The 13,017-nt window shown below is 44.5% G+C and overlaps 2 protein-coding genes across 3 annotated transcripts; both read left to right on the forward strand.

Moving 5' to 3' along the window:
* The first annotated feature begins 5,141 nt into the window (after nucleotides 1–5,141).
* LOC146990241 (uncharacterized) lies at nucleotides 5,142–6,212 on the forward strand. 2 transcript variants are annotated; one of them, XM_085771011.1, is made up of 4 exons: nucleotides 5,142–5,211; nucleotides 5,306–5,368; nucleotides 5,440–5,498; nucleotides 5,589–6,212. In XM_085771011.1, the coding sequence occupies exons 2-4, from the start codon at nucleotides 5,364–5,366 to the stop codon at nucleotides 6,203–6,205; spliced, it is 681 nt and encodes a 226-aa protein (XP_085627137.1). In that variant the 5' UTR covers nucleotides 5,142–5,211; nucleotides 5,306–5,363; the 3' UTR covers nucleotides 6,206–6,212. The 2 variants fall into 2 exon arrangements, with proteins under 2 accessions (XP_085627137.1, XP_085627128.1); XM_085771002.1 differs by having other exon boundaries at nucleotides 5,144–5,211; nucleotides 5,574–6,212.
* A 3,673-nt stretch (nucleotides 6,213–9,885) lies between these two features.
* Nucleotides 9,886–11,307, forward strand: LOC146990242 (uncharacterized). The gene is made up of 5 exons (XM_085770957.1): nucleotides 9,886–9,925; nucleotides 10,020–10,082; nucleotides 10,154–10,212; nucleotides 10,289–11,150; nucleotides 11,250–11,307. Exons 2-4 carry the CDS (start codon nucleotides 10,078–10,080, stop codon nucleotides 11,137–11,139), a joined length of 915 nt encoding a protein of 304 aa, XP_085627083.1. The 5' UTR covers nucleotides 9,886–9,925; nucleotides 10,020–10,077; the 3' UTR covers nucleotides 11,140–11,150; nucleotides 11,250–11,307.
* The last annotated feature ends 1,710 nt before the right edge of the window (nucleotides 11,308–13,017 follow it).

The following is a 13,017-nucleotide window of genomic DNA, read 5'->3' on the forward strand; positions in this document are numbered from 1 at the left end:
GTGTTTCTCAAGGTGAGGAGTGCAAGATGAGGGTCAGTGTTTGTCAGTTGAGCTTTCTTTAGCATGTGTTTCACTGTCTTTACTGTTCTCTCGGCGAGTCCATTAGATTGTGCATAGCCTGGACTGGAGTGAGTGATCTTTATGCCCCATAATGATGCAAAGTTTCTCATTTCCTGACTTGCAAATGGAACATGGTCACACACAATCTCTTTTGGTATTCCAAATCTGGAAAACACTGCTCTCATCTTGTTGATGACTGTGTGTGATGATTTGTCCTTAATGTTCAGAACCTCAGGATATTTTGAGAGGTAGTCCACTATCAACAGGAATGACTGACCTTTAATTTCAAAGATGTCTGCGCCAACTTTGAGCCAAGGGATCTCAGGGATGTCGTGGGGAATCAGCGGCTCTTTCTGGTTTCTGGGCTGAAACTGTTGGCAAGTTCCACAGGCTTCGACCATTTGTTCTATTTCTCTTGTCATCCCTGGCCAGTAAAAGTGCTTTCTGGCCAGTGCTTTGGTCCGCTGCATCCCTTGATGTGCTACGTGTAGCTTCTGTAGCATTTCTTCCCTCATTGTGCCTGGAAGTATAATCCTGTCCCCTGCAAACATCACTCCTTCTCTCACTGCCACTGTGTGTCTGATTGGCCAGTACTTTATCAGGCGCACATTTAACTGTTTCCTGTGTCGTGGCCAGCCGTGTCTGTGTGTGTCTTGTAATAGCTGTAGTGTCTCATCTTTCTGTGTTTCATTCTTAAGTCTCTCAAGAGTCTCAGTGCTAAGGGTCTCTGTAGGCTCCAAAACATAAACAACCTTCTCATCAGTGATGTCATCTGCTGATGTGTGTTGTTCTTGTGTGACTGCTCGTGAGAGCGTGTCTGCGATCAGGAGTTCTTTACCTGGTGTGTAGATGACATTTAAATCATACCGCTGAAGCTGAAGTAGCATCCGCTGCAATCTGGAGGGAGCTGCTCCAAGCGGCTTTCTGAGGATGTTTTCCAGTGGCTTGTGATCTGACTGAACATCGACTCTCACACCATACACATATTGATGAAACTTCCTGACAGAGAAGACAATGGCCAAAAGTTCTTTTTCAATTTGTGCATAGTTCTTTTCCGTCTCTGTCAATGCTCTCGAGGCATATGCTATTGGGCGGCCCTCTTGTAAAAGACACGCCCCCAAACCATCCTTGGATGCATCAGCCTGTATGACGAGTTGTTTCCCCGAATCAAAGAACCTGAGCACAGGTGCATTTATGAGAGCATCCTTGAGTTTCCTCACTGCCTCATCATGCTCATGGTGCCATTGCCACACACTGTCTTTTCGCAGCAATTGTCTCAGTGATGCTGTGATCGTGGCTTCGCTGGGGATATATTGTGCTAGGTATTTTGTCATTCCCAGCATTCTCTGCAGCCCTGCTTTATCAGTGGGTGGGGGCATCTCAGCGATGGCTTTGACTTTTGAGCTGTCAGCTTTGACACCCTCTGCGGTGACCACGTGCCCCATGTAGTTCACACTGCTGACCTTGTACTGTAGTTTTTCTCTGTTGAATTTGACGTTGGCCTCTTTTGCTCGAGCCATCACCTTCTGCAGTATCTCGTCATGCTCCTTCTCTGTGGAGGCAGCGATGATCATGTCGTCAGCTATGATGTAAACACCTTGAATGTCTCCAAAAGTCTCACAGTTGCGTTGCTGAAAACCTCGCTTGCAGACCTGATCCCAAATGGCAGACGCTTGAACCGGTATCTCCCCATGGAGTGTTGAATGTGCAGAGCAGAGATGACTCCTTATCTAGCTTTATTTGCCAGTAGCCATCCTTTTCATCTAGCACAGTGAAAATCTTTTTACCAGCAAGTCTGCTCAGGACCTCATCTGTTGTAGGTATGGAGTAATGTTGTCTCAGAATGGCTTTATTTAGATCGCTGGGATCCAAACAAACTCGTAGTTTCTTTTTATCCTTTTTTTCCGTTATAACCAAGCTGTTCACCCATGGCGTTGGTTCTGTCACTTTTGCTATCACATCAGCCTGTAGTAGGTCTTCAAGAGTAGTTTTAAGTCTGTCAGTTACAGCCAGGGGTATTTTCCTGCATCCATGAATGACTGGCGTGACAGTGGGGTCTGTGTGGATGTGATAGTCACCAGCAAACTCACTAGTCCTTCAAAAACTGTAGAGTGTTGAGCAATCAGCTCCTCTTTCGTTGTTGGACTGCTCACGTCCACTGTGTCCATGTCCATCCTCTTAACCAGACACAGGACTTCACACGCCTCCTTCCCAAGATAGGTACAGAAGAGTGCCTGGATACAAAGAATGTTAGATTTGCTTGGGCCTTAGGTGTGGAGCATTTGAGTGTAAGTGTGCCTTCTGGCTTTAGTTTCATCCCTCCATATGCTACCAACACCGTCTTTGTCGGCTCAAGCTGCAGACATGTTCTTGTGTTATGCCTAGCTTTTCTTTTCATGGACATGAAAATCTTCAGTGGCAGGACGTTGGCACCGGTGTCCAACTTGAACTCAACAGTCACATTGTTCACACATATCTTTGAGTACCAGGACTTTTCTTCTTTTGAGTCCAGCTGATTAATGTCTACCGTGCCCATAAACAGTGTATCAATTCCAGGATCCAACTCATGCACTTTTTTGTTTACTTGTGTTTTGTTTGATCTACACACCTTTGCGTAGTGGTTTAGCTTACCACATTTGTTGCAGGTTGCTCCATATGCTGGACACTGCTGCGGCTGGTGCGATTTTCCACATTTAGAGCACGTGTTCTTTTGGCCGTTGCTTTGAGAATATTGAGGAGACTGTTTGTCTTTGTTTGTGTACAGCATGTACCTGGTTAGCTGCACCCATGGCTTGAATTTGAGCCTTGGCAGTCTCAGTAGCACGACATGTGTCTATGGCCTTTTCCAATGTGAGATTTGGTTCTCTTAAAAGTCTCTCTTTGAGTCGTTGGTCATACATGCTGAACACGATCTTGTCTCTAATCATGTCATTTTCATGAGATCCAAATTCACAGTCTTTGCTCTTTTGTCTGAGCTCAATCACATATTTCTCTATTGTGATGGATTCTGCCATTGGGTGGGCCCAAAACTGATATCTTTCAAAAACTGTATTTTTCTTAGGCAAACAATAGGATCTGAAAGCATCTATGATGTCTTCTACTGTTGCTTTATCATCCTGTGAGATATCAAATGTATTGTACACGTCGAGAGCCTCTTCTCCCAGTGCGTGCAGCAGTATGGCTACTTGGACCTTCTCATCCTTACCATCTGCGCCACTCGCGGTCATGTAGATTTGGAAGCGCTGTTCCCATCGTCTCCAGTTCTCTCCCAAGTTGCCCGTCAGCACCAGAGGTGACGGCAATCTGAACTGATCCATGCCGAGCCGCGATAACTCCCCCGCCGATGTCCGCCGTAGCTTAGCTTCTGTTAGCTTTAGCACCGTGGCTAGCGGTAGCTCCGACGGTCGTCAGCTTCGGCAGAAAGATGAACCAGACCGACTTCTGACACCATGTAATAACCTTATGATGACCGGGTGGTGTATATCTGGACGCCGTAACTTCAGGCTCTGGTTTAACAACAGCAGGCTTTATTGTTGACTCACATGACACTGCATACAATATACTACAGGGTCAACCACACCTCCTCACTAAGATAGGAGTTTCTGTCCACTCCTTGCTCAGAGTTCTCTGAGAGTGTTGTGGAATCACTCCTAAGCTAAGACTCCTTGCAAGGAATTTTTAGGTTAAGTTAGGAGCTCTCTGAGAGGATTCTTAGAATCTTTAGGAATACGGGCCCTGATGCTGCAGTGGGATCTTAAAAACTGTTGACAGCCCTGGTTTGAATCTTGATTTCTGAAGATCCATGTGAAGAGGGCCCGGGCGTCTTTGAACCTCAGGGTAAGAGTCATGCGTGCTAACCACCTAGTAGCCAGGGCACATGATCAATTGGGCATAGTGACAGGACCCTCAACTGTCACACATGCAAAGAAGCTGAAGCAACCTCTTGGCCCTGGCCTCACATTGATACAAGCAGCAACTTCTGACGCAGGAAAATTAAGTCAAAACTGAAGTGGTCAAAGCAGCAGTTCCACTCCTGACCAGAGTGTGTCTCCAAGAGTCAGTCCCTATAGACTGTCATGTTACAATGCTAGCGGTGTCCCAGACTAAGAATTTTCATAGTCAAATCTGATTCGTCAGATCTTTCTTTTCGTCAACTAATCATCGCATCATGTTATTTTTTTCCCCTCATTGATTCATGATCTCATTTGCGTCTTTTACAAGTACAAGTTCACTGGTGGTGACACTAAAGTTGTGACCTCCTGTTCGCTGTAACGTCATCCCCTATGCAGGAGCAGCCCCAGCACCGGACTGCCTCAGACCTTTAACACACATTAGTTCATTGAGGTTAAACATCCAGACAGGAAATGAGCAGAAACACTTTAAAACAAGGGTTAATCACACACCACTGATCTCCTCTCTCCTTCCTTTACTCCTTCACCTCTCACCTCCTCCTGGCATTTTCCCCTCAGGATGGTCAGGATTTAAAAAGCATGGCAGTCTCCACCATAATAACATAAGCATACTGTGCTCATTGCTAATTATGTAATATTCATTAGGTTAGACTCCAAAGCGTTGAGAATCAGTGAGGTTTACCTGATTTGAGATACAGAGGAAAAGAATCTACAAAAAGGACCAAATAATGACTCCAAAGACTGAGACACTGGGGTGAAATGGTTTGAGATCATTGTTTCATTGGTTTGAAGAAACTGAAGGTGGAATAAATTCAGAATAAACCTGGACATGAAGTATGAGGAAAAAATAAAGATGCTGTTCCAACTACCGTTTTCCTGTTATTTAAAAGAACCTGAAACTGTGACTATACACTTTTGCTGCAGTTTGGTGCCGAGATGTTCAATAAAGACGTGGAATATTTCAGTTAGTTTCACTTTTGAATTGAACTATTGAAATAAATGAGCTTTTCCATGATATTCTAATTTATTGAGATGCTCCTACTTTTTGTTGGATACAAATTTCTTTTGTAACGTGAAAATAAAACCGTTGCAAAACATTTTCCTTTGAACACACCCCAGGCTTCATTGTCATCAGCTGTGCCCACTTAATTAATGAACACACCTGTGAGAGTCCTTTAAAAGAAGTTCCTGAGGCTCCTGAGGACATTGTGCTTTTGGAAGACTGTTGTGCCAGTAGCAGGTGAGACATAGTGTTTGCTTAATGTTCATGAGTTTATTGTCCATTTTGCTTTAATGTTAACAGGAATACTGCTGTCTGTGCTTTACCTCTGTAGTTTCTTGGGGTGAAATTGTAGGGCAGACATCTTGAGTTTATCCACCTGCTGTACCACGATGGTGTAAGTAGACAACTGACTTTTCATGAACATGTTCCTGGCTTTTAAAAAGGTTAACGTTAATGTGTTTGCAGGATCTTCTGGATTCCATATCTGCTGTTTGGAAGCATCACTTGTAGCCCTGTGCTAAAAGGTATGACATTGCTGCCTACTCAAGACTGTTAGTGTAGCAATTAAATGACTCTAATTGCAGCCCTTGTTTTTCCAGCCCATGGACCACAAGCTGCACCAGTAGCTGTCTCAGAACCTGTGGAGGTGCCTCTCCCTTACTCCCCTGGCGCCAACACGGCTGCGGCTGACCATGACATTCCTTTCCCTTACCACCGTGGCCGCAACACGGCTGCAGCTGACCATGACATTCCTTTCCCTTACCACCGTGGCACCAACATGGCTGGGGGCGGTGAGTTCAATAGTGGCTATGCAGGTTATAGGGTTGAGGCCCATGGAGCCCCTGAGCACGGTGGCTATGGGGCTTACGCAACCTCTCATGCAAGTGGGTACGAAGGCAGTGCTCCAAGTGGCAGCTATGATGGCTCAGCAAGTGGATATGGAGGGAGCAGCTCTTACGGGTATGCAAGCTATCAAGATGGGGCCAGTTCTGGATCTGATGGCAACGCTGGCCCTGAAGCCCCTGAACCAGTTTTCAGTGATGTGTCTGACCTAGAGCCAGTCTCTTCATTCAGCTCTCGTTCAAGCTACCAGCGAGGAAGGTCAGTGTTTGCTCAAACCCGCTACAGCCCAGGAGAGCCAGCGCCCCCTGTCATGCCAGTATACAAACTTGTCAGGAAAACTTCAACAGAAAGTGGCCCTGCTGCAGCTCCAGCCAAAGGTGGCTTCTAGAGACCTTCCAGGTAAGATGGCAATTAAATCAATACTATACTGTAGCTGCTTAACCATCTTTGCTCTCAACTTGCCCATGTTTTTGTCTTTCAGGTCCTCAATGTTTCTTCTTGATGACACCTTATGCCAATAAAAGTTTCTTACAAAATCTTGTGCCTGGTCTTGACTTTACCTCAGTTAAATATGGTTGTAGTTGAAATGGACCTGTAACATTCAAGACGGAGGCTGTTGCTGTCTGACAAGCACAGAACAATGGTTCTGGCCAATTGTCTCAACTCCAAGACTGGTTATTGGGATGGAGGCTGAACAAACAGCAGGGTTATTCTGTCTTCAGGTTTCTTCAGGCAAGTTCAAATTGCCTTAATGCTAAACTTGTAAATAGTCAAGGTGTATATTGCAGCTCTTGACAACCACACAGCTGAACCTTTACACATTCTTGCCTCTTGTGAGGTAGAAACCAGGGGCAAGGGGAATTGTCCTACGATAGGCTGTCTTGTCTAAATCTTGAAAAGAACTCGGACCATTTTAGAGGCTTCCCCACCACATGCCGTGCCACTTGCTATTTAACTCACTAATGAGAACATCAATAGTTTAGTCCTGTTGTGCTTTAGCCGGCTGCAAAATTAATGCATTACTTAGCCTGACTTGAGGTACGGGCTACAGGGGACCATGTCAGATAAAACCCCTCACCCAAAAAAGATCTGATGCTGCAGTGGGATCTTAAAAACTGTTGACCGCCCTGGTTTGAATCTTGATTTCTGAAGATCCATGGAAGAGGGCCAGGGCGGCTTCGAACCCCAGACTCCCGGGCTGCGTTCCGAAAGCGGGTTGAGTTGCCCTCAGCCCTTGCCCTCGGGGGAATCCCCGCTGCCATCATAAGGGCTGTTCGTTTCTCTAAACAGCTGAAGTGAACTTGGTGAGATCGACCCTCGACGGCTGAGTGATCAAGTCAACATTGATGGTCACTCCAGAGCTGTATATCACCCACAATGCATTGCAGTGGTGCACGAAAAATACGTCCATGCGGTGGCGATAATGAACCTCAAGCACCAGTTGTGTGTTTACCACCAAAGAAGAAAATAAATGAAAGGGGTCAGTAAATATTCAATTCAATAAACTAGTTTAGCAGTGACATGTCAGAACAAACAATTTACAAGTGGTAGGCTAGTAGAGATATATAATAGGCAAACTTATTTGTCACAAAAAACATGCCTTTTTAATCTGACGTTTCATCTTCACATAGTTGCTGTGCCTGTGTTGATGTGTAGTTTACAGTAATAAGGAATTTTAATCAGGATTGGTCTGATGAAGCAGAGCTCATCATCAGTGACAGACAGAGAGAAAGAGTAGTATATATTGATTATAGAGTATTGAATTTTCACCGTAAACCGGCCAACCCCCCCCCCCCCCTTAGGAGGCAGTACAGCGCTACACCTACGGCATGTGGTCGACCAGTGATTGTCCCAGCTGTTAGTGAACAAGGGCAGTTGCGTTCCGTTTACCTCTTCTACTCCTCCCCCGCCCACTTTCCCAAGGGACAACCTGTTTTTGGAACGCAGCCCCGGGTAAGAGTCATGCGTGCTAACCACTTGGCCAAAGTAGCCAGGGCACATGATCAATTGGAGGCATAGTGACAGGACCCTCAACTGTCACACATGCAAAGAAGTTGAAGCAACCTCTTGGCCCTGCCACTCAGCTGGCCCTGGCCTCACATTGATACAAGCAGCAACTTCTGACGCAGTAAAATTAAGTCAAAACTGAAGTGGTCAAAGCAGCGGTTCCACTCCTGACCAGAGTGTGTCTCCAAGAGTCAGTCCCTATAGACTGTCATGTTAAAATGCTAGCGGTGTCCCAGACTAAGAATTTTCATAGTCGAATCTGATTCGTCAGATTTTTCTTTTCGTCAACTAATCATCGCATCATGTTATTTTTTTCCCCTCATTGATTCATGATCTCATTTGCGTCTTTTACAAGTAGAAGTTCACTGGTGGTGACACTAAAGTTGTGACCTGCTGTTTGCTTGTAACGTCATCCCCTATGCAGGAGCAGCCCCAGCACCGGACTGCCTCAGACCTTCTCTTGTTTAACACACATTAGTTCATTGAGGTTAAACATCCAGACAGGAAATGAGCAGAAACACTTTAAAACAAGGGTTAATCACACACCACTGATCTCCTCTCTCCTTCCTTTACTCCTTCACCTCTCACCTCCTTCTGACATCTTCCCCTCAGGATGGTCAGGATTTAAAAAGCATGGCAGTCTCCACCATAATAACATAAGCATACTGTGCTCATTGCTAATTATGTAATATTCATTAGGTTAGCCTCCGAAGCTTTGAGAATCAGTGAGGTTTACCTGATTTGCATTGATGTCGAGATACAGAGGAAAATAATCTACAAAAAGGACCAAATAATGACTCCAAAGACTGAAACACTGGGGTGAAATGGTTTGAGATCATTGTTTCATTGGTTTGAAGAAACTGAAGGTGGAATAAATTCAGAATAAACCTGGACATGAAGTATGAGGAAAAAATAAAGATGCTGTTCCAACTACCGTTTTCCTGTTATTTAAAAGAACCTGAAACTGTGACTATACACTTTTGCTGCAGTTTGGTGCTGAGATTTTCAATAAAGACATGGCATATTTCAGTCTGTGTGTCATGGACCCATAGCTATCATGTATTAGTTTCACTTTTTGAATTGAACTATTGAAATAAATGAGCTTTTCCATGATATTCTTTTTTTTTTTTCCTTTATTGTGAAATAAAACAAAACAAGACAAGTGACGCCATAATTGGACTAATGGTGCGTTCCAGGCAGGCTTTTTAACCCGTAAGTCACGACTTCAAGTCACCAGTTACGAGTTTGTAGCGTTCCAGGCAAGTTACCAGTTACGAACTGGGAACTGGGAGTAGATCGATCTAGTACGAGTTCACAGGTGGGAAGTTACGAGTTTGACTGTACGTTCTAACGGGTAACCATAGGAACAGGTCGGAAAAACACGAGTTACGAGTTGCCTGGAACGCACCATAAATTACCAACAGACAACAACAACAAAGTAACACAGGAACAGGACAAAAAAAAAAAGACAAACTCAACAAGCAAAAAGGAAAGGAGAGAGAGAGGGAAAAAAATTAATAAATAAATAAAAAATAAAATAAAATAAAAGTTCGAGTGTATCAGTGTGTGTGTATGTGTGCGTGTGTGTGGGCCTATAATCTGGTATTTGATATGGTACGAGTGACAATGATACGATAATGATGATGATAATAATAATAGTAATAATAGTTATGGAGGTAACACCTATGATAATAGCCATGAGAACGAAAATAACAAAAATAATTCCACATATGCATCACACCAGTAACAAAAATAACAATAGCAAATTGTTGTGAGTAAGGAGTGTAAGGAGTGTGGAAGAGGGGAGGGCTATGGGATGTTAGGTGAGTTTACTAAGTCTGAGTTTGTGGGGTGTCGTCTGTCACAGGAACCATGATATTCTAATTTATTGAGATGCTCCTACTTTTTGTTGGATACAAATTTCTTTTGTAACGTGAAAATAAAACCATTGCAAAACATTTTCCTTTGAACACACCCCAGGCTTCATTGTCATCAGCTGTGCCCACTTAATTAATGAACACACTTGTGAGAGTCCTTTAAAATAAGCTCCTGAGGCTCCTGAGGACATAGTGCTTTTGGAAGACTGTTGTGCCAGTAGCAGGTGAGACATAGTGTTTGCTTAATGTTCATGAGTTTATTGTCCATTTTGCTTTAATGTTAACAGGAATACTGTTGTCTGTGCTTTACCTCTGTAGTTTCTTGGGGTGAAATTGTAGGGCAGACATCTTGAGTTTATCCACCTGCTGTACCACGATGGTGTAAGTAGGCAACTGACTTTTCATGAACATGTTCCTGGCTTTTAAAAAGGTTAACGTTAATGTGTTTTCAGGATCTTCTGGATTCCATATCTGCTGTTTGGAAGCATCACTTGTAGCCCTGTGCTAAAAGGTATGACATTGCTGCCTACTCAAGACTGTTAGTGTAGCAATTAAATGACTCTAATTGCAGCCCTTGTTTTTCCCAGCCCATGGACCACAAGCTGCACCAGTAGCTGTCTCAGAACCTGTGCAGGTGCCTCTCCCTTACTCCCCTGGCGCCAACACGGCTGCGGCTGACCATGACATTCCTTTCCCTTACCACCGTGGCACCAACATGGCTGGGGGCCGTGACCCAGGACCACAAGCTGCACCTGCTTCAGAACCTGTGGAGGTGCCACTCCCATACCACCTTGGCAGCTGGAGAAGATGGGCGAGTGCCAACAGGGGCAACACTGCTGGGCCTGCCAGTGCTCATCCTGGAAGCTACAGTGGCAACAACATGGCTGCAGGTAGTGTCAAAAGACCACAAGCTGCACCTGTGGCTGTCTCAGAACCTGTGGAGGTGCCCCTCCCATACCACCGTGGCACCAACATGGCTGGGGGCAGTGAGTTCAATAGTGGCTATGCAGGTTATGGGGTTGAGGCCCATGGAGCCCCTGAGCATGGTGGATATTACGCAACCTCTCATGCAAGTGGATACGAAGGCAGTGCTCCAAGTGGCAGCTATGATGGCTCAGCAAGTGGATATGGAGGGAGCAGCTCTTACGGGTATGCAAGCTATCAAGATGGGGCCAGCTCTGGATCTGATGGCAGCTCTGGATCTGATGGCAACGCTGGCCCTGAAGCCCCTGAACCAGTTTTCAGTGACGTGTCTGACCTAGAGCCAGTCTCCTCATTCAGCTCTCGTTCAAGCTACCAGCGAGGAAGGTCAGTGTTTGCTCAAACCCGCTACAGCCCAGGAGAGCCAGCTCCCCCTGTCATGCCAGTATACAAACTTGTCAGGAAAACTTCAACAGAAAGTGGCCCTGCTGCAGCTCCAGCCAAAGGTGGCTTCTAGAGACCTTCCAGGCTTCTAGAGACCTTCCAGGTAAGATGCAGTTAAATCAGTACTATACTTAGCTGCTTGACTATCTTTGCTCTCAACTTGCCCATGTTTTTGTCTTTCAGGTCCCCAATGTTTCTTCTTGATGACAACCTGATGCCAATAAAAATGCTTCCTACAAAATATTGTGCCTGGTCTTGACTTGACCTCAGTTAAATATGGCTTTAGTTGAAATTGACCTGTAACATTTAAGACTGTCTGACAAGCACAGAACAATGGTTCCCATGTCTCAACTCCAAGACTGGTTATTGGGATGAGGCGCACACAATGGCATTGTTGCTTCAGTCAACTTCAAATTGCCTTTATGCTTAACTTGTAAAATAGTCAAGGTGTATATTGCAGGTCCTGACAACCACATGGCTGAACCATAGTGTCATGGCACTTACAAATGAGGTCTTGCCTCTTCTGAGTTAGAAACCAGGGGCAAGGTGCTTGGCTTGTCAGACTGTCTTGTCTAAATCTTCAGGAAAAGAACACTTGCTTTAACTCACTGCACAAAGAGAACATCAATAGTTTAATCCTGTTGTGCTTTTAAATACAGTATAACAGCATTAACAATCATGGCCATACTTATCTTAGACATCCTACATGAAGGTGTTGGTACTCTCATGAGATGTTGGCATTGCCCAAAAACACCTGTTTACCTGCTCAGTTCATTATTGGTGGCTTTTGACCTGCAAAATCACAACTCATGATCGATTTCTACCTTTTTTTTTTGGCAACACTGCGATGTGGTACTTGTGCAAGACAAAACAAAAATGTCTACAGTTTATAACAATGTGAGAATTTAGTCACCTGTTTCTGAAATTGTTTATCGGGTCAAGGTTTTAAAAAAGGAGAGAAAATCATGCACCCTTTTGCTGAATGTTAGTAGTTGAATTCATTACAACATGTAAATTCAATGCTAATGTCATAATCATAATGATGAAAACCCCAAGACATTTACCCAAAGAGAAGCAGATATACAGATGCATCTATATCATGGAAAAGTTCATTTATTTCAGTAGGCTAGTTCAATTCAGATGATGTTGCACCCCAAATCATCACTGGCTGTGGAAACTTTACATTGGACTTCGAGCAACTTGGATTCTGTGCCTCTGCACCATTTCTTGTCTGTATACAACATCTTTTGCATGTCTGTTCACCCTGGGTGAGGGATCCCTCCTCTGTTGCTCACCCTGATGTTTCTCCAAATCTTTCCCTGTTCAGGGTTTTCTTGGGAGTTTTTCCTCAGTCGATGTGAGGGTCTAAGCCCTTTGAGACAAACTGTAAAAATGGGCTATACAAATAAAATTGTCTTGCCTTGCCTTCCTCCAGACCCTGCGTCCTTGGTTTCCAAAATGCAAAACTTACTTTCATCTGAAAAGAGGACTTTGGACCACTGGGCCTATAGTCCTGTTCTTCTTCTCCTTTGCCCATGCAGGTAAGACAACTCTGATGTTGTCTCTGGTTCAGGAATGGGTTGACACACTAGACCCAAAAATGCAGATGAGCTGCAGGATACTGCACTGCTGAGGTGTTATGGAAGCCCAGGTTGCCTTGATAGGCAAACAGCCTGGAGTTGCATGGAGTTGCCTCCATGTTACGCCGAAATTATGCAGTAATTCAAGCAAAAGGAGCCCCAACCAAGTATTGAGTGCATATAAATGGACATCCATTCCAGAAGACCAACAATTCTTTATTAACAATCATTTTCTAATAAGTCTGATGTAATATTTTCTAATTTTTTGAGATACGCAACCTCTCATGCAAGTGGATACGAAGGCAGTGCTCCAAGTGGCAGCTATGATGGCTCAGCAAGTGGATATGGAGGGAGCAGCTCTTACGGGTATG

The sequence above is a fragment of the Trachurus japonicus genome, chromosome 3, assembly GCF_045865225.1.
Source record: "Trachurus japonicus isolate A0001 chromosome 3, Traja_1.0".
Taxonomy (NCBI): Eukaryota; Metazoa; Chordata; class Actinopteri; order Carangiformes; family Carangidae; genus Trachurus; species Trachurus japonicus.

Excerpts from the sequence above, each read along its gene's own strand:
- LOC146990241 (XM_085771002.1), top strand. Across the intron at positions 5,499-5,573 it reads TTGTAGCCCTGTGCTAAAAG|CCCATGGACCACAAGCTGCA; the intron begins GTATGACATTGC and ends TTGTTTTTCCAG.
- LOC146990242 (XM_085770957.1), top strand. Across the intron at positions 10,213-10,288 it reads TTGTAGCCCTGTGCTAAAAG|CCCATGGACCACAAGCTGCA; the intron begins GTATGACATTGC and ends TGTTTTTCCCAG.